At 40.8% G+C, this 22,571-nt stretch overlaps 1 protein-coding gene across 2 annotated transcripts in view; it reads left to right on the top strand.

The window, feature by feature from the left end:
- The first annotated feature begins 575 nt into the window (after positions 1–575).
- SPAST (spastin) overlaps positions 576–22,571 on the top strand; it is a 75,196-nt gene continuing 53,200 nt past the window's right edge. The window contains exons 1-2 of one of the 2 annotated variants that reach the window (XM_047782331.1): positions 576–1,273; positions 21,747–21,833. In XM_047782331.1, coding sequence (XP_047638287.1) covers positions 859–1,273; positions 21,747–21,833 — 502 coding nt within the window. In that variant the 5' untranslated portion in view covers positions 576–858. The remainder of the gene's footprint in view (positions 1,274–21,746; positions 21,834–22,571) is intronic. The other variant, XM_047782332.1, reaches the window with a different exon arrangement.

Genomic DNA, 22,571 nt, shown 5'->3' with positions numbered 1-22,571 from the left:
AAAGCCCAGTCTGGATTCCTCAGTAAACTATAGGACGATTACAGCCCCAAACCTAAGAATTTCTTTACTCAAACAATTCTTCGGATTAGGTATCTAAACATACACTAATTTAATTAAATCTCTGGAACCGATGATTTGATTCCAATGAGGTAACATCTTCGTTTTCGGTGACCTTAAGTTTTTATCCCTACAACAGCTCTCCTTTCAGATAATAATTCCCAGATTGGGACCCATTACTTCCGCAATGGAACTCATATCAATCATTCCTCGTGGAAGATTGGCAGAAAATGTTGAAAGAAATATAAGAAAACGAGGTCTCTGCAAGAGAGCCCTGCCGCAGCGGTCGATTTCCTGAGTCGATGTCCTAGGTGCCCTGCTAAGGAGCTCCCCGGGGCAGCGAAGTTGACTGGCCACCGGTCCCTTAGGACGACGTAGGCTGAAGTGCATATTGGGAAATGTAGTTCCCCGGGGAAGCGATAGCGAGGCAGGGGCCCGCACACGCGCACTAGGAGCTCAGGTCAACAAAGACGGAGGCGTTCGCGCAGGCGCCGAGAAAGACACGGGAGGGCGTGCGCGTGCACGCGCGACCGCCGCTCGGAGTTACCAAACCGCAGAGAGGACGGAGAAAGGGAGGGGCAGGAGCTACCGACCAAAGGAGGAGGAGAAGGGGTTGTGCTCCTGACCTAGCGAGGAGAAAGGGGCGGGGCCGTCCAGCTGCGCGCGGAGGTGCAGAGCTCCTGGGACCGGCGGGCGCGCGGGGGTCTGTGGCCCTTGCCCTCCCAGTAGCCGCCGCCGTCGCTTGACCGCCGTCGGTCTGCGGAAGGCGGGTTATGGCGGCGGCGGCAGTGGGAGCTGTGAATGAATTCTCCGGGTGGACGAGGGAAGAAGAAAGGCTCCGGCGGCCCCAGCAGCCCGGTGCCTCCCAGGCCTCCGCCCCCCTGCCTGGCCTCCTCCCGCCCCGCCCCCAGGCCAGCCCCTCCGCCCCAATCGCCGCATAAGCGGAACCTGTACTACTTCTCTTACCCGCTGTTCTTAGGCTTCGCGCTGCTGCGTTTGGTCGCTTTCCACTTGGGGCTCCTCTTCGTGTGGCTCTGCCAGCGCTTCTCCCGCGCCCTCATGGCCGCCAAGAGGAGCTCCCGGGCTGCGCCGGCCCCGGCCTCGGCCTCGCCCCCGGCGCCGGTGCCAGGCGGGGAGGTCGAACGAGTACGAGCCTTCCACAAACAGGCCTTCGAGTACATCTCCGTTGCCCTGCGCATCGACGAGGACGAGAAAGGTAACGGGGGTTGAGGGAAGGAGGCGGCGGCGCCGGGAATAAAGCGGTGGGGTCGCCGAGGGAGGGCATCACCTGCGTTCTTTTTCTGCGGGAACCGGCAGTGCCCCCCGGAATTGAGCTGCCCCGCGAGACTACTCCCCATGGTTAGCCCCTCATCCTCTGCGATTCTCAGTTAAAACCCTCTTCCCTTTTAGGCACCCTAGCCGTAGATTTTGTTTCATACAGACACTAGTCTGTCCTTACACTTCTGCATGACCCAGCCCCTATAAGACACCCAGACGTGCTGGTGACAGTGACAGTTGTCCTAGAGTGACCAAACAAATCCTTTCCAGCCCTGTAAACAGTGAGTGGCTTCCTCTGAGCCAGGTTTCCAAAAGGTTTTGATATCTAAGAAGCTGTGCCTTGTTACAGGCTTTTAGTGAAAGGAGAGTACTGTAGTGTCAGGAAAAAAGAACAAATGGTGAGTTAATTTTGAAAGGAACAGCTGCATATGATTACAGCCGAATTTGCACTATTTTTTAAAAGTTTCGTGTCAGTCATTTTATCAATATAATGACTTCCAAGTATTTTTCAATAAAGTTCTATTTTAGAGTAAAACTTTTGCCCAAGGTTGATTTGTTTGATCTCATCTAAATGAGTATTCCAGGGTAATCTCTAAATTTCTAAATTGAAAGTTGAGCGAATAGGTTTAACCTATACATACCATTTTACAATAAAATTTAAAGATTTATGTTACTGAATGAAAAAAGCAAGGATACTACATCCTTCAGATTTCTTTTATGCTAACGTTTTTTAGTCTTTCTATGTGCCGTGCACTGTGTCTTCTTAGCTTTGTATTAATCTGTTTAATCCTCACAGGTGAAGGTACTGTTAGTATCAGCATTTTACTTAACAAACCGAGACTCAAAAGATTAAAACAGGTCATTCCAAACCTATGCTAATTACTAATGAAAGAAGTTTTTATGAAAGATGACAAATGAAGTTAGGAGTCTTATAACATTTTGAAAATCCCTCTTTTCATTCCAGCTCCATTATGCTGAGATCTTTTCCCTCTAACTTCTCATTTGCATTGTCCATTATTTAGAAGACTGCCATCATCCCTTCCCAGAGAGGCACTGCTTTATTGCACTTTTCTATTATAATAGAGTCTTCTGAAATTTACTAATGTAAGTCAAAGCTGTTTTAGAATGCCTGCAAATACAAAGAAATTTTGTTAACACTGGGTTAAAAAGACACTAGACTCTTAGGTTTAAAGAAAAATCAGTTCCCTGTTAGGGGTAAAGAATTGAAGTGAAATTCAGGCCTTGGGTTTCATGCTGGTGACTTATCTTTGGGTATCACATATATGCCTGTATCGCTTATATTTAATTCCTATTAAAATACTTAAGTGTAAATTGGCCAGGAGGGAGTGGGAGGTGGGAAAAAAATAGATAAAATACTTAAATGTAAATTATTTCAGCAGCCTATGTACCACATATTTCACTCTCTTTCAGTTGATAATATTTCTGTTCAAAGGTTTTGTTTTATTTCTACATTAGTTTCCAAAGTGGACATCGGAACAGGCAGTTTTAGTTCTACAACTGATGCATTATATACAAAAATAAATTAGTTCAAACTGGAACAAATTAGTTATATTAATGTTCCTTTAAAAGTGAAGTAAAACTGATAGTAAAACTATGGTTCTATCTCACATTTTTCATTTAGCATATTGAAAATTTTTGTACTTTAGCCTTAATTTAGTAGTTGCAAGAGTTCATATTTAAAGTCTGTTTGCCTCTCAACCACCCTTGACAGTATTATTCCGGGAGAATTTCATTCTCTTTTTTCTCACTGCATCAAAATATTTGTGAATAAATAGCAATGAATTGGATAGGCAGTCTAAAAAGATTTCCTGACTCTGTGGTTAGCCCCTAAACCATTAAGGGGCTAGTAGTGTCATGCATTCCCTTTCCCTTAACGACTTAGCTGCTAAATGTACTGAAGGCCACTTTATTTCATCAGGTGAAATGGGCTATTTCAGACTGTAATGATATTAGTTAACTGAAACATTTGATGCCTTGAAATAATAAAGGCCAAATTAATTCATTTTAATAAAGTGGCTTATAAATGTGGTTTATATGGTGACTTTATTTTTGAACTTGATTCTTTTTTATGGCATACTCAATTTATATTTATAAAGGCCTAAATTTATCTCAATTCAAGCTATTTTGAGTAGAAAATAATAGAACAACAAATTCCATTTACCTAATGTAAGGCGATATGAAGTCTCTTCATTAAACCAAACGTTTATTGGCTATCAGTTAATTTGCAAAGCTCCGCATCTAGATGTTAACTTCAGAAATAATTAGCTCAAGACAATATTTGTTATATGATCTATAAATGTGTGTAAATTTTTATGTACATACATACAAAAAATAAGTGAATACTCTCTTAAATGTTGTTAAATACAAAAAGATGTCACAAGAGTTCCTGTTGTGGTTCAGTGGTACATATATCCTTCATTTTTTCCCCAATGAGTTAAATTACTTGTGGATATTTTCTCTATTTAAAAAAATTTTGGGGGGGGGATCATACCCATGGCATATGGAAGTTCCCAGGCCAGGGATCAAACCTGTGCCACAGCAGTGGCTGAAGTTACAGCAGTGACTGAAGTTGCAGCAGTGACAACACTGAATCACCAACCCTCTGCGGCACAAGGGAACTCCAGTGTTTTCTTTAATTGTTGAACATCTTTGGAAAATGATAACCTGTGATATCCATTGTATCTATGGAGAAACTAGAACTTAAAGAGCGAACTCACAGCAGCAGAACCAGGGACAGAGTTTGGATGAACAGACTCGTAATTTATTCTAAATAGGTTCTGTTTTATAATTCCAGGGGCTCTGTGGAATACTGGGGGGAGAAGAGGAGGCTGTAATAGTGATTTCTTTGGATTAATCAGAACATGATCTAACAGAGTTTGTGTGGCTCCTGCAGGTGGATGAGTCTGGGATCTCTCTGTGTCTCTCTTTTTTTTTTTTTTTTGGCCACGTCCACAGTGTGTAGAAGTTCCCAGGACCAGGTATTGAACCTGTGCCGTAGCAGCAGTCCAAGCCGCTGCGGTGAGAATGCCGGATCCTAAACCCACTGTGCCACAAGGGAACTTTTGTGCCTGGGATCTCTTGAGTAATAAAGTAGTGCAGGTTCTCTAGGTGTGGTTCAGTTACCTCAAATATGCAGGACTTGACAGGAAGAACCCAGGGTGTTGTGTGAAAGAGAGAGAGCCTGTTTTCCAGGATATGATAGAGCTGCAGCATTTGCCATCAAGGAGAGAAATTGTCTAAATAAACTCCCTTTATACTTATTTCTAGTCAATCTACATTTTAAAACAGAAGATTTTCTAAAGAAATTAATTGCCATATAATTTTACAATTTCATGTAATCCAACCCTGCACTTTATTTAAAACGCACACAAACTACTTGCTTTTTTTTCAGAAGATGAAGCTAGAAAGTAGAAATTACAAGTATCAGATTTGGTATACTTTCTTTTACACCTAAAAACTGCTAGACATCATTTTGAAAGAATTGATTTCAGACATTTTCTTGGCTTTAATTTCTGCTTTAAATGTTTCCATGATTATCCCGCATTGCTGTGGCTCTGGCGTAGGCCGGTGGCTACAGCTCCAATTTGACCCCTAGCCTGGGAACCTCCATATGCCGCGGGCGAGGCCCAAGAAATAGCAAAAAGACAAAATAAATAAATAAATAAATGTTTCCATGATTAGAACAAGGGAACAATTGGAGTTCCCATTCATGGCTCAGTGGGTTACAATCCTGATTAGTATCTATGAGGAAGCGGGTTCCTGCCCTTTCTCAGTGGGTTAAGGATCTGGCATTGCCCCAAGCTGTCATAGGTTATAGGTCATAGTCTTGGCTTGGATCCTGAGTTGCTGTGGTGTAGGCCAGCAGCTGTAGCTCTGATTAGACCCCTAGCCTGGAAATGTCCATAAGCTGCAGGTGTGGCCCTAAAAGGCAAGAAAAAGAAAAAAAGAACAAGGGAAGAACTGTTTTGATGCATGAATAGTCACACAATATTATACTTCTCTGAGAGAATAACATTACCTTTTATTAAATACACAGTATACATCTCACATTTGTCTTTAAGACTATTTAGTGACATTTACACTTAGACAAAAGGGCAGCCACTTTTGGGAACCTCATCCCTTGTTTTTAGTTGTTTTTTAATTGAAATTTATATTCTTCCTAATATAGAATACAGTTGAGCTCTATAAAGTTAACCTGGTAATGAGATTCCTAAGATTATTGTCAGTTATCCCGCTGACACTTAAGGGATGGTTAGTAAATTCGTATTAAATTATTAAAGAAGGATCTTCCTTAGCCTTTCCTGTCTTTTTTCTACTTTCTTATTCTTTGTGCTCCATCCAGTAGTACTGGTTATTTAAATTCTGGCAAAGTATAGCTTCCTGAATTTTCTACTAGTTTTACTTTCTCTTGAGCTGTATAATGTCAGTGAAGGTATAAATATCCTGACCTAGCCTTTTTTCCTCTCGCTTTGTGAATTATTAACAACTCTTCATGCTGGACATCCTATAGAATAAAACATTTTTGAGCACACTCACATCTCAGTGGTTTATTGTAAATGAAGAAAGAAAAATGTCAAAATCTATGATTTTGGGACTAATATCTTAGAGCTATTTAGGTATAGCATAGACATATTATACTTATTCACCTATCTTTTCTGTTCTTTTGTGGATATTTTGTGTTGCAGTAGAGAGGGAGAGAATTAACTGCTGTTCTTAAGTGGATTTTATCAGTGCCTTTTGATGAACCATCATCACTAGGAACACCGATGACTAAACAAGTGGGATCGACTACTTACAGAAACCAAAAGAACACACACTGGGAAAAAGTGGTGTATCAGGAAAATGGTGCTAGAAAGAACTTAAAGCATTTGGGCTTGTATTAGGTGATTTTTTTCCCCCTGGGCTGGGGACTGAACCCATATCACAGCTGTAACCAGAGCCATAGCAGTAACGATGATGTATCCTTAACCTGCTGAGCCACTAGGGAACTCCTATGATAGGTTATTTTGAGGAGAATTTAAGGAAGTAGGATTTTGTTCTGATTGGATGCTCTTAGAAATTATGATTAAGTATCTTAAATCTAATCCAGAAAAAGGGGAGACTAAAGTGAGGATAAAGCTGCAGTTAAGAAGTATGCATTGGGGGAGTTCCCGTTGTGGCGCAGTGGTTAACGAATCCGATAGGAACCATGAGGTCGAGGGTTCAGTCCCTGCCCTTGCTCAGTGGGTTAAGGATCTGGTGTTGTCGTGAGCTGTGGTGTAGGTTGCAGACTCAGCTTGGATCCCGTGTTGCTGTGGCTCTGGCGTAGGCTGGCAGCTACAGCTCCGATTCGACCCCTAGCGTGGGAACCTCCCACATGTCGTGGGAGCGGCCCAAGAAATAGCAAAAAGACAAAAAAAAAAAAAGGAAGCATGCATTGGCCTAAAGAGGGGGATATTTGATGTTCATGGCTTGGACAGTGTTGATTTTTTGTCCGTGTTTAGATATGATATGACATGATTTTAGAGTGGTCTTGTTTTTGTCTAGAATCCGTCGTGATCTTGGAGTGATCTAATTGTCTAATGTTGATGTTCTGTGAGATTGTTTATAGTCAACACGAAGGCCTGTTGTAATGTCAGGTCAGTTCCTTGTTATACCAAGGCCTAATTGATGGGACTAGGCCATCTCCTGGATGTCAGGGCTGCTGTTCTTTTTTTCAGCTTTGAGGGCCTAGTTTTATACTTTTTAAATAGCAGTGCCCCCTTGTTGAAATTGACATTTGAATTCTATACAGGATCTTGGGCAAGTTACTTATTACTACACTGAGGTAATGTTTGTAAATACCTAGTACCTGCACATAGTAGATCCTCAGAAAATAGGATTTTTTTTTTTTTTTTTTTTTTTGCCCCATGGCAAATGGAGCTCCTGGAACAGGGGTCAGATCTGAGCCACAGCCTTGAACTAAGCCTTAGCTGTGCAATGCTGGATCTGTAACTCACTGTGCTGGGCTGGGATTTGAACCCCTGTCTCAGTGCCCCCAAGATGCTGCTGATCCCTTTGAGCCACAGCGGGAGCTCAGAAACCATTATTATTAATTTTACAATTCTTTTAAGTTTATAGCCTCTGTAGAGTTTATATTAGAATATTGTTAAACTTTGATACATAGTTTTTATTACCCTCTTTAGGAATACAGCAGTCTAAATGAGATTTGAGCAAGGAGGAGAATTATCTCAAGAGTGATATTAAAATTTTTTTGCTAATTATGACCCTTAGTTCAGAAAAAAATAGTTGGAAGTCTCCCCTTAGCTTCACTTAGTTTCCTAGCTTTTTATTACAAAAGGAATCAAATTAGTTTTTCATGCTCATGTATGAATGCAAGCTCTTGGTAGAGAATTTGGAAAATACTGGAAATGCACAGAAGAAAGTTAAATTACCCACCAGCCATAGTAAATATAAGAGGCTTTTGGAGTTTCTGTCATGGCTCAATGGTTAATGAATCCAACTAGGAGCCATGAGGGTTCGGGTTCGATCCCTGGCCTTGCTCAGTGGGTTAAGGATCTGGCGTTGCTGTGAGCTGTGGTGTAGGTTGCAGATGTGGCTTGGATCCTGCGTGGCTGTGGTGTAGGCCGGTGGCTACAGCTCCAATTAGACCCCTAGCCTGGAAACCTCAACATGCTGTGGGAGCGGCCTTAGAAAAGGCAAAAAAGAGGAGTTCCCATCGTGACTCAGTGGTTAACGAATCTGACTAGGAACCATGAGGTTGCGGGTTCGATCCCTGGCCTTGCTCAGTGGGTGAAGGATCTGGCGTTGCCGTGAGCTGTGGTGTAGGTTGCAGACGCAGCTCGGATCCCGAGTTGCTGTGACTGTGATGTAGTTCGATTAGACCCCTAGCCTGGGAACCTCCATATGCCTCGGGAGCAGCCCTAGAAAAGTCAAAAAGACCAAAAAAAAAAAAGACTTTTAAGAAAATAAATTGAAATTCCTAAAGTTTAGAGAAAATGTTTAAAACTATAATGATTTCTTTACATGTGATTCAAAACCTTTCTAATTAAATGGGAAAAATAAATCTTTAGTTTAGAAATAAACCTTGACATTTGAACATGAAGCAAATATGGCCTTTTTGCTAAATTAAAACAGTGGAAAACATCCTGTTGGTATAGTGAACTAAGAGAGGCTTTATCATTGGGCTGTTAGGAGTCCATTGTTGTGGCTCAGTGGTAACAAATTGGACTAGTATCCATAGGATGTGGGTTTGATCCCTGGTCCCGCTCAGTAGGTTAAGGATCTGGCGTTGCAGTGAGCTTTGGTATAGGTTGCAGATGAGGCTCAGATCCAGCATTGCTGTGGTATAAACCGGCAGCTGCAGCTCCAATTAGACCCCTAGCCTGGGAACCTCCTTATGCCACAGGTGCAGCCCTAAAAAGACGAAAAACAAAAACAAAACCATGGGGCTCTTAGTCTGATGGTTTCTGTGGTTTATTAGGGATTAGCACACATTAAAAAACTACTGTAAGATTTTTAAAAATACCTATTACTCTGCTAGTTGTGACAAGTTGTAGGAAAATAGATATATTTATTCCCTGGAATTGTTAGTAGAATAATGCTTAAAAAGGACTAAATAGATAAGTAAAAACATTGGGCTTTATGAGGAAAAATAGAACTGTGCATACAGTTCTAGAGTAGAAGGATTTATATTTATCAACAAATTTACTAAGTATGATAAAAGTAATTTTTACATAGGTCTTCATTATTTAAAGTATTATCCCATAACCTATTTTTATCTTTGCCACAACTCAGAGTTACACAAAAGCGATGTCATCTTGTTTTTAGGTAAGGAAAACTGAAGCTCAGAGATGTCCTCACTTTCCTAAAGTCTTATAGCTATTAAATGAGGGAGCAAGGGTTTAAATCTCTGTCTTCTCTCTCTTTTTTTTAGGGCCGCACTCACACCATGTGGAAGTTCCCAGGCTAGGGCTACATTCAAGAGAGCTGCAGCTGCCGGCCTGTGGCACAGCCACAGCAACTCGGGATTCTAGCTGCCTCTGCAACCTACACCATAGTGCATGGCAATGCTGGATTCCTGACCCACTGAGCAAGGCCAGGGATTGAACCCGAATCCTCATGGATACTAGTTGGATTTGTTTCCACTGTACCACAGTGGGAACTCCCAAATCTTTGTCTTCTAACTCACATATTTCCAAACTGATATCCTCTCTCTTCCCAAACTACTCTTTTTTTTGTCTTTTTTTTTTTGCTATTTCTTTGGGCCGCTCCTGTGGCATATGGAGGTTCCCAGGCTAGGGGTCAAATTGGAGCTGTAGCCCCTGGCCTATGCCAGAGCCACAGCAATGCAGGATCCGAGCCGCGTCTGCAACCTACACCACAGCTCACGGCAACGCCGGATCGTTAACCCACTGAGCGAGGGCAGGGACCGAACCCGCAACCTCATGGTTCCTAGTCGGATTCGTTAACCACTACGCCACAACGGGAACTCCTTTTTTTTAATTTTATTTTTTAATTTTTTGTTTAATTTTATTTTTTTTGTCCTTTTAGGGCTGCACCAGTGGCATGTGGAGGTTCCCAAGCTAGGGGTCTAATCAGAGCTGTAGCTGCCAGCCTAAGCCACAGCCACAGCATTGGGGGATCTGAGCCATGTCTGCGACCCACACCACAGCTCACGGCAACACCGGATCCTTAACCCACTGATCGAGGCCAGGGATTGAACCTGAAACCTCATGGTTCCTAGTCAGATTTGCTTCCGCTGCACCATGATAGGAACACCCCTTATCTCTATTTAAAGATGGATATCATGGCGTTCCCGTCGTGGCTCCGTGGTTAACGAATCCGACTAGGAACCATGGGGTTGCGGGTTTGATCCCTGGCCTTGCTCAGTGGGTTAACGATCCGGTGTTGCCGTGAGCTGTGGTGTAGGTTGCAGACGCGGCTCTGATCCCGCATTGCTGTGGCTCTGGCATAGGCTGGCAGCTACAGCTCCGATTAGACCCCTAGCCTGGGAACCTCCATATGCCACGGGAGCGGCCCAAGAAATGGCAAAAAGACAAAAAAAAAAAGATGGATATCATCAGTATTTCTGTTGCTTGTACAGTAGCCCACACTCAAAAATTAAAATAATGCACAAATACACAAAGTGAAAATCTGTAATCTTATCTAGGGAGATGATTACTGATAAGTTCCTGACTTTGTCTAGTTATATAAATATTTATTAGAGGAAAAAGAATGGTATTACATAGAAACATTTTTCACTTAATGTTTGGGGACTCTCTTTCCATTTCCATATATTTAATCTTATTCTTTTTTCCAGTTTAAAAATATACTTTTATTAAAGTATATGTATATAGGAATTCCCTCTGTGGTGCAATGGGATAGGCAGCATCTATGCAGTGCTAGGTGGGGGTTCAATCCATTGCCCAAGACATTGGGTTAAAGGATCCTGCATTGCCACAGCTGCAGCATAGGTTGCAACTGTGGCTCGGATCTGATCCCTGGCCTGGGAATTCCATATGCTGTGGGGTGGCCAAAACCAAAACAAAATATGTATAAATAAAGTACATAGTTAGTGTATTGCTTAAAGAATTAGCAAACTGAATACAGCAGTTTGAAACCCCACCAGGTTAAAAAAATAGAATATCACTCCAAAAGTTTGCCTTTCTCATGCTCCCTTTTGCTCACTACCTTTCCCCACCTTTTACAAATATATTTACAAATCTAACTTTTTTTTTTTGTCTTTTTTAGGGCCACATCCATGGCATGTGGAGGTTCCCAGGCAAGGGGTCTAATTGGAGGTGTAGCCGCTGGCCTACGCCAGAGCCACAGCAACTCAGGATCCAAGCCGAGTCTGCAACCCTACGCCACAGCTCACAGCAATGCCAGATCCTTAACCCACTGAGCAAGGCAAGGGACCGAACCCGAAACCTCATGGTTCCTAGTCAAATTCATTAACCACTGAGCCATGATGGGAACTCCAATCCTAACTTCCTAACACCGTAAATCAGTTTTACCTTATCTTGAGCTTTATAAATGAAATTGTAAAGTGTATGTTCTTTTTGTGTATGTCTGCTTTTGCTTAACATTCTCCTTGTCATGTTAATCCTTGGGGTTACATGTGGCAGTAATTTGTTCATTTTCATGAACCAGGGGTCAGCAAACTGCCTGTAATAGGTTTTTTAGTATTTTTTTTTTATTGTGGTAAAACACAGATAACAAAATTTGCCATTTTATTTTATTTTATTTTTTTGTCTTTTTGTTGTTGTTGTTGTTGTTGCTATTTCTTGGGCCGCCCCCGCGGCATATGGAGGTTCCCAGGCTAGGGGTCGAATCGGAGCTGTAGCCACCGGCCTACGCCAGAGCCACAGCAACGCGGGATCCGAGCCGCGTCTGCAACCTACACCACAGCTCACGGCAACGCCGGATCGTTAACCCACTGAGCGAGGGCAGGGACCGAACCCGCAACCTCATGGTTCCTAGGCGGATTCGTTAACCACTGCGCCACGACGGGAACTCCAAAATTTGCCATTTTAATCATTAAAGAGTGCAGTTCAGTGACATTAAATACATTCACAGTATTGTGTATTCGTCACCGCTAACCCCCTTCTAGAGCTTTTCATCATCCCAGATAGAACCTCTGTACCCATTAAATGATAACTCCCCATTTCCCCCTATCCATTTCCCCCCCAGACCTTGATCAGCTCTGTTCTGCTTTCTCTATGAATTTGCCTCTTCTGGGTGCTACATATAAGTGGAATCAAATAATATCTGTCCTTTTCTGTATGACATTACACTTAGCATTTCAAGGTTTATCAGCCATATTGTAGCATATACAGATTTTGTTCCTTTTTAAGGCTAAATAATATTCTGTTTTATGTATGTACCACACTTGGCTTATCCGTTCATCTGTTGGTAGACATTGGATTGTTTCAATTTATTGTGAATAATACTGCTATAAACATTGGCCTTCTACTCATTTCTGAGTCCATCTTTCAATACTTTTGAGTCTAGCCTGGGAGTAAAATTGCGGGGTCATGTGGTAATTCTTATGTTTAATTTTTTGAGGGATTGCCAAACTGCTTTCAACTGCAGCTATACCATTTTTGCACTCCCAGCACCAGTGCACAAGGGTTTCCAATTTCTCCACATTTTCAGCAATTTTTTTAAAATAGCAGCCATCCTAATTAATGTGAAGTGGTATCACATCATAGTTTTGATTTGCATTTCCCTAATGACTTAGAATCTTGAGCATCTTTTCATGTGCTTGCTTATTGGTCATTTGCATATGTCCTTCTTTTTTTTTTTTTTTTTTTTTTGCTTTTTAGGGCCATAGTCAGCATATGGAAGTTCCCAGGCTAGGGTCAAATTGGAGCTTACAGCAGTGTGGGATCTTTGACCTACACCACATTTCACTGTGATGACGCTGGATTCCCAATCCACTGAACCGGGCCATGGATCAAACATGTATCCTCATGGATTCTAGTTGGATTCATTTCCACTGAACCACAGTGGGGACTGCCTCATTTGCATATCTTCTTTGAAAAAATGTCTATTCAAGTCCTTTGCTTATTTTTTCATTGGTTTGGATATTTTGTTTAACCATTTAGTAAATACTTAAGTGCTCTTTTTCAGGTATTCAACACTCATATAGGGATGTGATCCATTAAAACCTTAAGTACAAAAATAGGCAGCTGACTATGTTTGACCCTTGGGCCATTGTTTGTCCTAGATTATGTGTTTCACTTGTAGTTCAGATTACTGGCTAATAACTTCAGCTACAACTACAGCCACTGATTGTCAAGCTTTGGCCACCTGATTCTTGTCTTGATTTGATGTTGTCTGGTTGGTTGAGTTTGAATGTTATATATGCCCTTGTAGGTAAGAGGAAAATGTGTGAGGCAAACTAAGAACTGTTAAAGTATTTTGAAGGCCTTTTGTGTGATGAAGACCATTGTAAGGCTTGAGTTTTCTGCGATAATTTAGTCAAAAGGGTGATCATCAGAGGTTATGGGCTGTAATTTTCCCTACCTTAAGGGACTGAAGTGATTTGAGTATGATTTCAGCCTTTATGCAGCCTGGCCTAGTTTGTACTCTTCACTGATGCTGGGTCCCAACCAAAATCCTGGAATCTTTGACACTAATTATCCTGGGCATGTCCTGGAATCCATTTTTTGTTAGCTTTGTTCCATGAAAATGCTGTGCTTAGTTTCTTGGTCACTTTTACTTTCAGAATTGACAATTGTTTCAAGCAAAAGAGTGCCTCAAGGGAGTTCCCGTCGTCGCTCAGTGGTTAACGAATCCTACTAGGAACCATGAGGTTGCAGGTTCAATCCCCGGCCTTGCTCAGTGGGTTAAGGATCTGGTGTTGCCGTGAGCTGTGGTGTAGGTCGCAGACGCAGCTTGGATCCCACGTTGCTGTGGCTCTGGCGTAGGCCTGTGGCTACAGCTCTGATTCGACCCCTAGCCTGGGAACCTCCATATGCCGCAGGAGTGGCCCAGGAAATGGCAAAAAAGACCAAAAAAAAAAAAAAAAAGTGCCTCAAATGGTAGGCTCAACTCTGTTGGCTTTTCTCTTTTCCTTATTTTGGTAATTTTTGAAAATAGCCATTCTAATGGGTGTGAAATGGTGCCGCCTTCCTAATTTTGGTAATTTTCACTGTTTTGAAAACTCTTCTATCCCTTCAAACAGATATTTATAAAAATATTTTTCTAAACTTACTCTTGTAATAAGAATTTTAGTTTTGGTGTTATAATCCAAGTTATAGCAAATTTTCTTGTACATAAATGTTACACTATTGCTCTTTAAAAAAATCAGATTTATTGAAGTATAATTTACATACAGTAAAATTTACCCCTTTTAGGGATCTGTAGTCCAGTGAGTTTTTGACAAATAGGTGAGTAAACCATCACCACAAACAATATATTGAATGTTTTATTATCCCCACAGCTCTTTTGCCTCTTTGTAGTTAAGTCTTTTTACTTTCCCCTTAGCCCATGGCAATCATCAATCTCATATCCCTATAGCTTTTTTTTTTTGGTCTTTTTTAGGGTTCCACCCATTGCATACGGAAGTTCCCAGGCTAGGGGTTAATTGGAGCAGCTGCTGCCAGCCTATACCACAGCCACAGCAATGCCAGATCCAGGCTGCATCTATGATCTATGCTGCAGCTCTTGTGTCTGGTTCTTCTCACTTAGCATGTTTTGAGATTCTTCTGTGTTCCTACATGTGTCAGTAGTTTGCTATGTTTTATTGCTGAATAGTAGTCTGTGTATGATTGTTCCACAGTTTGTTAACCCATTCATTAAATGGTTGTCTAGTTTTTAGCTGTTTTGACTAAAGCTGGTGAACTTTTATGTACAGGTCTTTGATGATTTCATTTCTTGGGCTAAATACGTAGAAGAGGGGATTTCTGGGTCATGGGGAAATATATGTTAATGTCATAAAGAACTACCAAACTCTTTTCCAAAGTTGCTGCATCATTTTGTATTCATACCTCCAAAGATGTGAGAAATTCATTATAGTTTGTCTTGTAATTTTTCCATTCAGAATTAAAATGTAGTTTTAATATGTAGTTCCCTAACAGCTAATGATCTTAAAACATCTTTTCTTTTCTTTTTTTTCCTTTTTTTTGGCTGCAGCTATGTTATGTGGAAGGTCCTGGGCCAGGGATTGAACCCATGTCACAGTTGCAGTCTGCACCACAAGCTGCAGCAACATCTAGTCCTTAATCTGCTGCACCACAAGGGAACTTCCTTGAACATCTTTTCTTGCTCTTATTTGCCATTTTTGTTTCTTCTTTGGGAAAGTGTGTATTTTGATCTTTTATACCCTATTTTTAATAACTTTAAAAAATCATTATTTTGTAAGAGTTCTCTATATATATGGTCAGAAGACCTTTTTAGATGTGTTGTTTGGCGATTATTTTTCTCCCAGTCATTCTGTGGCTTGTCTTTCCATTGTCAACTCTGTCTTTTGAAGGGCAGACACTTCTAATTTTTATGAAGTGTGGTTTATCAGTTTCTTTTCCTCTTAAGGTTTGTGATTTTTTTTTTTCATGGCATATGGAGGTTCCCAGGCTAGGGGTCTAATCAGAGCTACAGCTGCTGGCCTACGCCACAGCTACAGCAGTGCAGGATCCAAGCCACGTCTGCAAACTACACCACAGCTCATGGCAATGCCGGATCCTTAACCCGATGAGTGAGGCCAGGGGTTGAACCCCCAACATTATGGTTCCTAGTCTGATTCGTTTCCACTGCACCACGACGGGAAATCCTGGTTTGTGATTTTTATATTCTAAGAAGTTTCTACTCAATCCAAGATCACAGAGAATTTTGTCTATGTTTTCTCCTATAAATTTTGTATTTTTAAGTTTTACATTTAACTCTGTGGTCCATCTCAAGTTAATTTTTGTACGTCGTGTGAAGTTTTTTTTCATGTGGACGTCTGTTATTTCAGCATCATCTTTTGAAAAAGCTGTTCTTTCTGCATTGAATTACCTTGTCATCTTTGTCAAAGTCATATCAGTGATGTATGTCTGGGTCTGTTTCTGAACTTTCTCTTCTGTTCCATTTACCTGTATGTCTGTCCTTTCTCCAGTATTATGCTTTTTTTCTAACTACTCAATGAATTTTATTACATTTATAGGTGTAGAGCAATCATCACAACCAAATTTTATAGCATTTCCATCCCAAACCCTCAGTGCATCCCCCCATCCCCAACCTGTCTCATTTGGAAAACATTAAGTTTTTCAAAGTCTGTGAGTCAGTATCTGTTCTGCAAAGAAGTTCATTGTGTCCTTTTTTTAGATTCCACATGTAAGTGGTAGCATTTGATGTTGGTGTCTCATTGACTGACTTCACTTAGCATGATAATTTCTTAGTCCATCCATGTTGCTGCAAATGCTGTTATTTCTTTCCTTTTAATGGCTGAGTCATATTCCATTGTGTATACGTACCACATCTTCTTTATCCACTCCTCTGTCGATGGACATTTAGGTTGTTTCCATGTCTTGGCTATTGTGAATAGTGCTGCAATGAACATTGGAGTACATGTGTCTTTTCGAGTCATGGTTTTCTCTGGATAGATGCCCAGGAGTGGGATTGCTGGATCAAATGGTAATTCTCTTTTTAGTTTTCTGAGGAGTCTCCATACTGCTTTCCACAGTGGTTGCACCAGCTTACATTCCCACCAACAGTGTAATAGGGTTCCTTTTTCTCCACACTCTCTCCGGCACTTACTGTTTGTAGACTTTTTGATAATGGCCATTCTGGCAGTGTAAGGTGATACCTCATCGTGGTTTTGATTTGCATTTCTCTAATGAGTGATGTTGAACATCTTTTCATGTGTTTTTGGGCCATCTGTATGTCATCTTTGGAGAATTGTCTGCTTAGATCTTCTGCCCAATTTTTGATGGGATTGTTTGTTGTTTTGGTATTGAGCTGTAGGATTTATTTACAAATTTTGGAGATTAATCCCTTGTCATTCGATTCATTGCAAATATTTTCTTCCATTCTGTGGGTTGGTTGTCTTTTCGTTTTGTTCAGGGTTTCCTTTGATGTGCAAAAATTTTTTAAGTTTAGTTAGGTCCTGCAACCTCATGGTTCCTAGTTGGATCCATTAACCACTGAGCCACAAGGGAACTCCTGTTTTTGTTTTTTTTTGTCATTACTCTAGGAGGTGGATCTGAGAAGATGTTGCTGTCGTTTATGTCAGGGAGTGTTTGGCCTATGTTTTCCTCTAAGAGGTTTATGGTATCTGGTCTTATAGCTAGGTCTTTAATACATTTTGAGTTTATTTTTGTATACAGTATTAGGAAGTGTTCTAATTTCATTCTTTTACATGTGGCTGTCTATTTTTCCCAGCACCACTTATTGAAGGGGCTGTATTTTCTCCATTGTGTATTCTTGCCTCCTTTGTCATAGATTAGGTGCGTGGGTTTAATTCTGGGATTTCTTTTTTTTTTTTTTGTCTTTTTGTCTTTTTCCAGGGCCGCACTCGTGGCACATGGAGGTTCTCAGGCTAGGGGTCCAATCGGAGCTGTAGCCACCGGCCTATGCCACAGCTATAACAATGTCAGATCTGAGCCACATCTGTGACCTGCACCACAGTCCACAGCAATGCCAGATCCTTAACCCACTGAGCGAGGCCAGGGATCGAACCCACAACCTCATGGTTCCTAGTTGGATTCCTTAACCACTGAGCCACAACGGTAACTCCCTAATTCTGGGATTTCTGTCCTGTTCCACTGATCTGTATTTCTGTCTTTGTCCCAGTACCATAGGTTTTAATGACTGTAGGTCTGGAGTATAGTCTGAAGTCAGGGAGCCTGATTTCCTCCAGTTCCGTTTTTCTCAGGGTGGCTTTGGCTATTCTGGGTCTTTTGTGCTTCCAAACAAATTTTGAAATATTTTATTCCAGTTCTATGAAAAATGTCCTTGGGAATTTGATAGGGATTACATTGAATCTGTAGCTTGCCTTGGGTAGTATAGTCATTTTGGTAATATTGACTCTTCCATTCCAACAGCATGGTACCATCTGTTTGTGTCGTCTTTGATTTCTTTCATCAGCATCTTAGAGTTTTCAGAGTACAGGTCATGTGTCTCTTTAGGTAGGTTTATTCCTAAGTATTTTATTCTTTTTGGTGCGATGGTAAACAGGATTGCTTCCCTAATGTCTCTTTCTGATCTTTCATTGTTAGTATATAGAAATGAATTGTGTATTAATTTTATATCTTGCAAATTTGCCAAATTTGTTGATGAACTTTAACAATTTTCTGGTAGAGTCTTTAGGATTCTCTAGGTATAGTATCATGTCATCTGCAAATAGTGATAGTTTTACTTCTTGCTTTCCAATTTGGAATCCTTTTATTTCTTTTACTTCTCTGATTGCCATGGCTAGGACTTCCAAAACTATGTTGAATAGTAGTGGCGAGAGCGGATATCCTTGTCTTGTTCCTGATCTCAGCGGGAATTTTTTCAGCTTTTCATCATTGAGAATGGTGTTAGCTGTGAGTTTGTCATACATAGCCTTTATTGTGTTGAGGTAGTTTCCCTCTGTGCCCACTTTCTGAATGGTTTTTATCAGAAATGTGTGTTGGTCTCTAGTATTAATGTAGTTAATCAACTATCTGTTAACCAAAGAATATGAGGTAATTGAGTAATTATTGAGCGTGTGAGTTTATTTGTAATCAGTCATTTCATTTGCCTCCATTAATGTGATAAAACTCCTTAAAAGATTTTGTTCGGATGTTACCAGGGAGAACTGTCATACATTGTTGTCAGGAGTGTCCCTTGGCATGAGCACTCTCAAAAAGCATTTTGTTGGAGTTCCTGTTGTGGTTCAGTGGATTAAGAACCCAATGTAGTGTCTGTGAAGATGCGGGTTCGATCCCTGCCCTTGCTCAGTGAGTTAAGGATCTGGTGTTGCTACAACCTTCAGTGTAGGTCACAGATGTGGCCTGGATCTGGTATTGCTGTGGCTGTGGCTTAGGCTGGCAGCTGCAGCTCTGATTCAACCTATAGCCTAGGAAGTTATCCACAACTTGGCTTTAAACAAGAAAAAAAAAAGGAGCATTTTGTTGATTTCTGGTAAATGGGAATATGTGATGAATTCATCAGTTGTACTTATGCATATACTCAAGAGGAACTGGTACATGTACATAAGGGGACAGGTACAAGAATGTTAATTGCAGCATTATTTGAAATTTTGAAAAACTGGAAACAACTACATATCTTTCAGTGGAAATAGTTGAATAAATTATGGGATGGTACATGATATTATACAGAAGTCAAACTGAATAAACTAGATCTCAATAAAGCAACATGGATCTTGGAGTTCCTGTCGTCGCGCAGTGGTTAAAGAACCCGACTGGGAACCATGAGGCTGCGGGTTTGATCCCTGGCCTTGCTCAGTGGGTTAACGATCCAGCATTGCCGTGAGCTGTGGTGTAGGTCGCAGACGAGGCTCAGATCCCGAGTTGCTGTGGCTGTGGTATAGGCCGGTGGCTACAGCTCTGATTCGACCCCTAGCCTGGGAACCTCCATATGCTGCAGGAGCAGCTCAAGAAATAGCAAAAAGACAAACAAAAAACAAAAAACATTTCAATAGATTCTTCATAGAAAACTGGAAAGTAAGCATCCAAATAATTTGAATTGGCTTACAACAAATTCTTAATAATTTTTTCATGTGTCATTGTTAAGTACTTATTCAGTATTTACTCTGGATCAAACTCTGCAAAATACTAATGGCACCGTATGTGGTAAGTAAGAAATTATCTTGTGCAAGGGGCTGAGTCTAGTTGATGACTTATTTGGAGAGTAGAGGGAGGAATAGGAGGTACACTCATAGGGGAACAGCATTTCCTAGTTGTGTGTTTTGTTTATAAGACTTCATTTGTTCTGTGCTATTAAGAGAGTCTTGATATTTTATTGGTTTTGAAATTTCAAATAATATTAAAGAATGACATGGGAATTTTTGTTTGATTAAATAGGAACATGAGTTGGGAGAAATGAAAAACAGTTCTTACGGATGATTTTCACCTTTGTTTTACTGTATTGTTGTATTAGCCACTTATGAGGCTTTGTAGATTCAAAGGACAAAGAAATAAAAAACAATGAAATTTGTGTGTAATTATTATCACTTTAGAGAAATATCCTATACATGTTTTGATTATGCTGAATTTTTAAGTCTTTTTAGAAGCTTAAATTTGGATCAAGAATAAACGTCATTATATGTTTCAAAGAAAATAGAAATGTGTTATTAAATGACCATGCTTGTAATCTCATATACCAGTTATCATGGTACAATCATCTGTTAAATAAAAACTAACTCTAGAAAGGAGCTACTCAACAATGGAACATATTGTATCTGATTTGAATACAATTAAACAGTGCTTTTTTCTCACTATTATTGAAATCATGTTAATTTTTATGTTTCATACATTCTAAAACCCATTTGTTTAAAATAAATTCTTTTTTTTTTTTTTGTCTTTTTGCTATTTCTTGGGCCGCTCCCGCGGCATATGGAGGTTCCCAAGCTAGGGGTCCAATCGGAGCTGTAGCCACCGGCCTACGCCAGAGCCACAGCAACGCGGGATCCGAGCCACGTCTGCAACCTACACCACAGCTCTCGGCAACGCCGGATCCTTAACCCACTGAGCAAGGGCAGGGACCGAACCCGCAACCTCATGGTTCCTAGTCGGATTCGTTAACCACTGCGCCACGACGGGAACTCCTAAATTCTTTTTTAATTTTCTTTTTTTTTTTTGGTCTTTTTAGGGCCACACTCATGGCATATGGAGATTCTCAGGCTAGGGGTCTAATTGGAGCTGTAGCAACTGGCCTACACCAGAGCCACAGCAACGCCAGATCCGAGCCGCATCTGTGACCCACACCACAGCTCATGGCAACGCCGGGTCCTTAACCCACTGAGTGAGCCCAGGGATTGAACATGCATCCTCATGGGTAGTAGTCAGGTTTGTTAACCACTCAGTCACATTGGAAACTCCTCATGTGGTAGTTCTGTATTTAGTTCTGAGGAACTTCCACACTGCTGTCCATGGTGGTTGTACCAGTTTACATTCACACCAACAGTGCAAGAGAGTCCCTTTTTCTCCACACCCTCTCCAGCATTTGTTATTTGATGACTTGTTAATGTTGGCCATTCTGAGCTGTGTGAGGTGGTACCTCATTATAGTTTTTGTTTTTTTGTCTTTTTTAGGGCCATACCCATGGCATATGGAGGTTCACAGGCCAGGAGTCCAAACAGAACTGGAAGTACCAGCCTATGCCACAGCCACAGCAACGCCAGATCCAAGCCACTTCTCTGACCTACACCACAGCTTGCACTAACACCAGATCCTTAACCCACCAAGTGAGGCCAGGGATCAAAACCGCATCCTCATGGACACTACATTGGGTTCTTAACCTGTGAGCCACAACTGGCACTTCTCATTGTAATTTTGATAAATTATTGAATAAAATTTATTTCTCTAATACAGCATTTTAGTGGCTGTAAGCATCAATACCATGAGATGATAAATAAAGGACTCACAGCTCTACAATTTTGAGACACAGGAGTTCCCTTGTGGAGCAGCAGGTTAAGGATTTGGCATTGTCACAGATCACTGCCATGGCCAGGGTTCAGTCTCTGGCCCAGGAGCTTTTGCACATCACAGTCACAAAATATATATGTATTTTGAGGAGCACTGAGGTCTATATCCCTCTCGTGCAGAGTAACATATACATTAAGATGCTAAAGGTACTCCGAAGTCACAAAATAGTAGTTTTCAGATTTATTTGATCACAACCCTTTTTTTCATTTATCTCCTAATGAGAGCATGCTTTGGAAAATGTTTATTCTCAGTGTATACTTGTGATTTATACAAATAATTATTTCTGTTTTAAAGTAGGACAAAAGGAGCAAGCTGTGGAATGGTATAAGAAAGGTATTGAAGAACTAGAAAAAGGAATTGCCGTTGTAGTTACAGGACAAGGTAAGGTTATATTTATTACATTTGTTTAGTAGCCGTCCCAAATTATATTCACATGATTTCTCTGACTTCAGATCCATTTATCCTAATAAAGGTATTTAATAGATTTTGTAATGTTATTGTTAATTTTTGTAGACTTACAGTTAATTAAAGCTTTATTACCTATGCTAAAAATGAAGTTATAACCAGAAACACTCAAACTTGATTACCTGTAGCAGTCAGACAGAAACCAGCATATTACTTGTGTCCTCCTTGGAACCACTGTGATATTTTAACCCTATTTTTGAGGCCTGGTTCTTTCCTCATTGTCAGGGCCGGGAAGGAGTGGTTAATCCAGACCCCCTTTTGCACTGTGGGTAATGCTTCTCTGCATGTTAGAATATGAGCTATAATGTCGTACTTTGATTCACACATGGCTTTTTAAAAGCAGAGCAGTTATTTCTCATCTTTACTTTTTCCTATCACATCAAATTAAAGATTAGAATCTAATATTATCTTTAAAAATACAGTGTTTCTTATGCACATTCTTTGTGCCCAAGCATCATTATATGTCCTTCATGTGTGATCTCTCTTAACTTTTATCATAACCCTACACTCTGAGGCTGCTACTGTTACCCTTAGTTTTCAGATGAAAAACCTAAGTTAGAAGAAGTAACTTGCCTGAGGTCTCATAGGCAGGACGTGGTAGAGTCAGGATTTGAACCCAGGCAGTCTGACTTCAGAGTCTGAATTCTTATACTG

This window comes from Phacochoerus africanus, chromosome 5 (genome assembly GCF_016906955.1).
Source record: "Phacochoerus africanus isolate WHEZ1 chromosome 5, ROS_Pafr_v1, whole genome shotgun sequence".
In the NCBI taxonomy this organism is placed as follows: domain Eukaryota; kingdom Metazoa; phylum Chordata; class Mammalia; order Artiodactyla; family Suidae; genus Phacochoerus; species Phacochoerus africanus.
The sequence above is the reverse complement of the archived record's forward strand: the minus strand, read 5'-3'. Positions and strand labels throughout refer to the sequence as shown.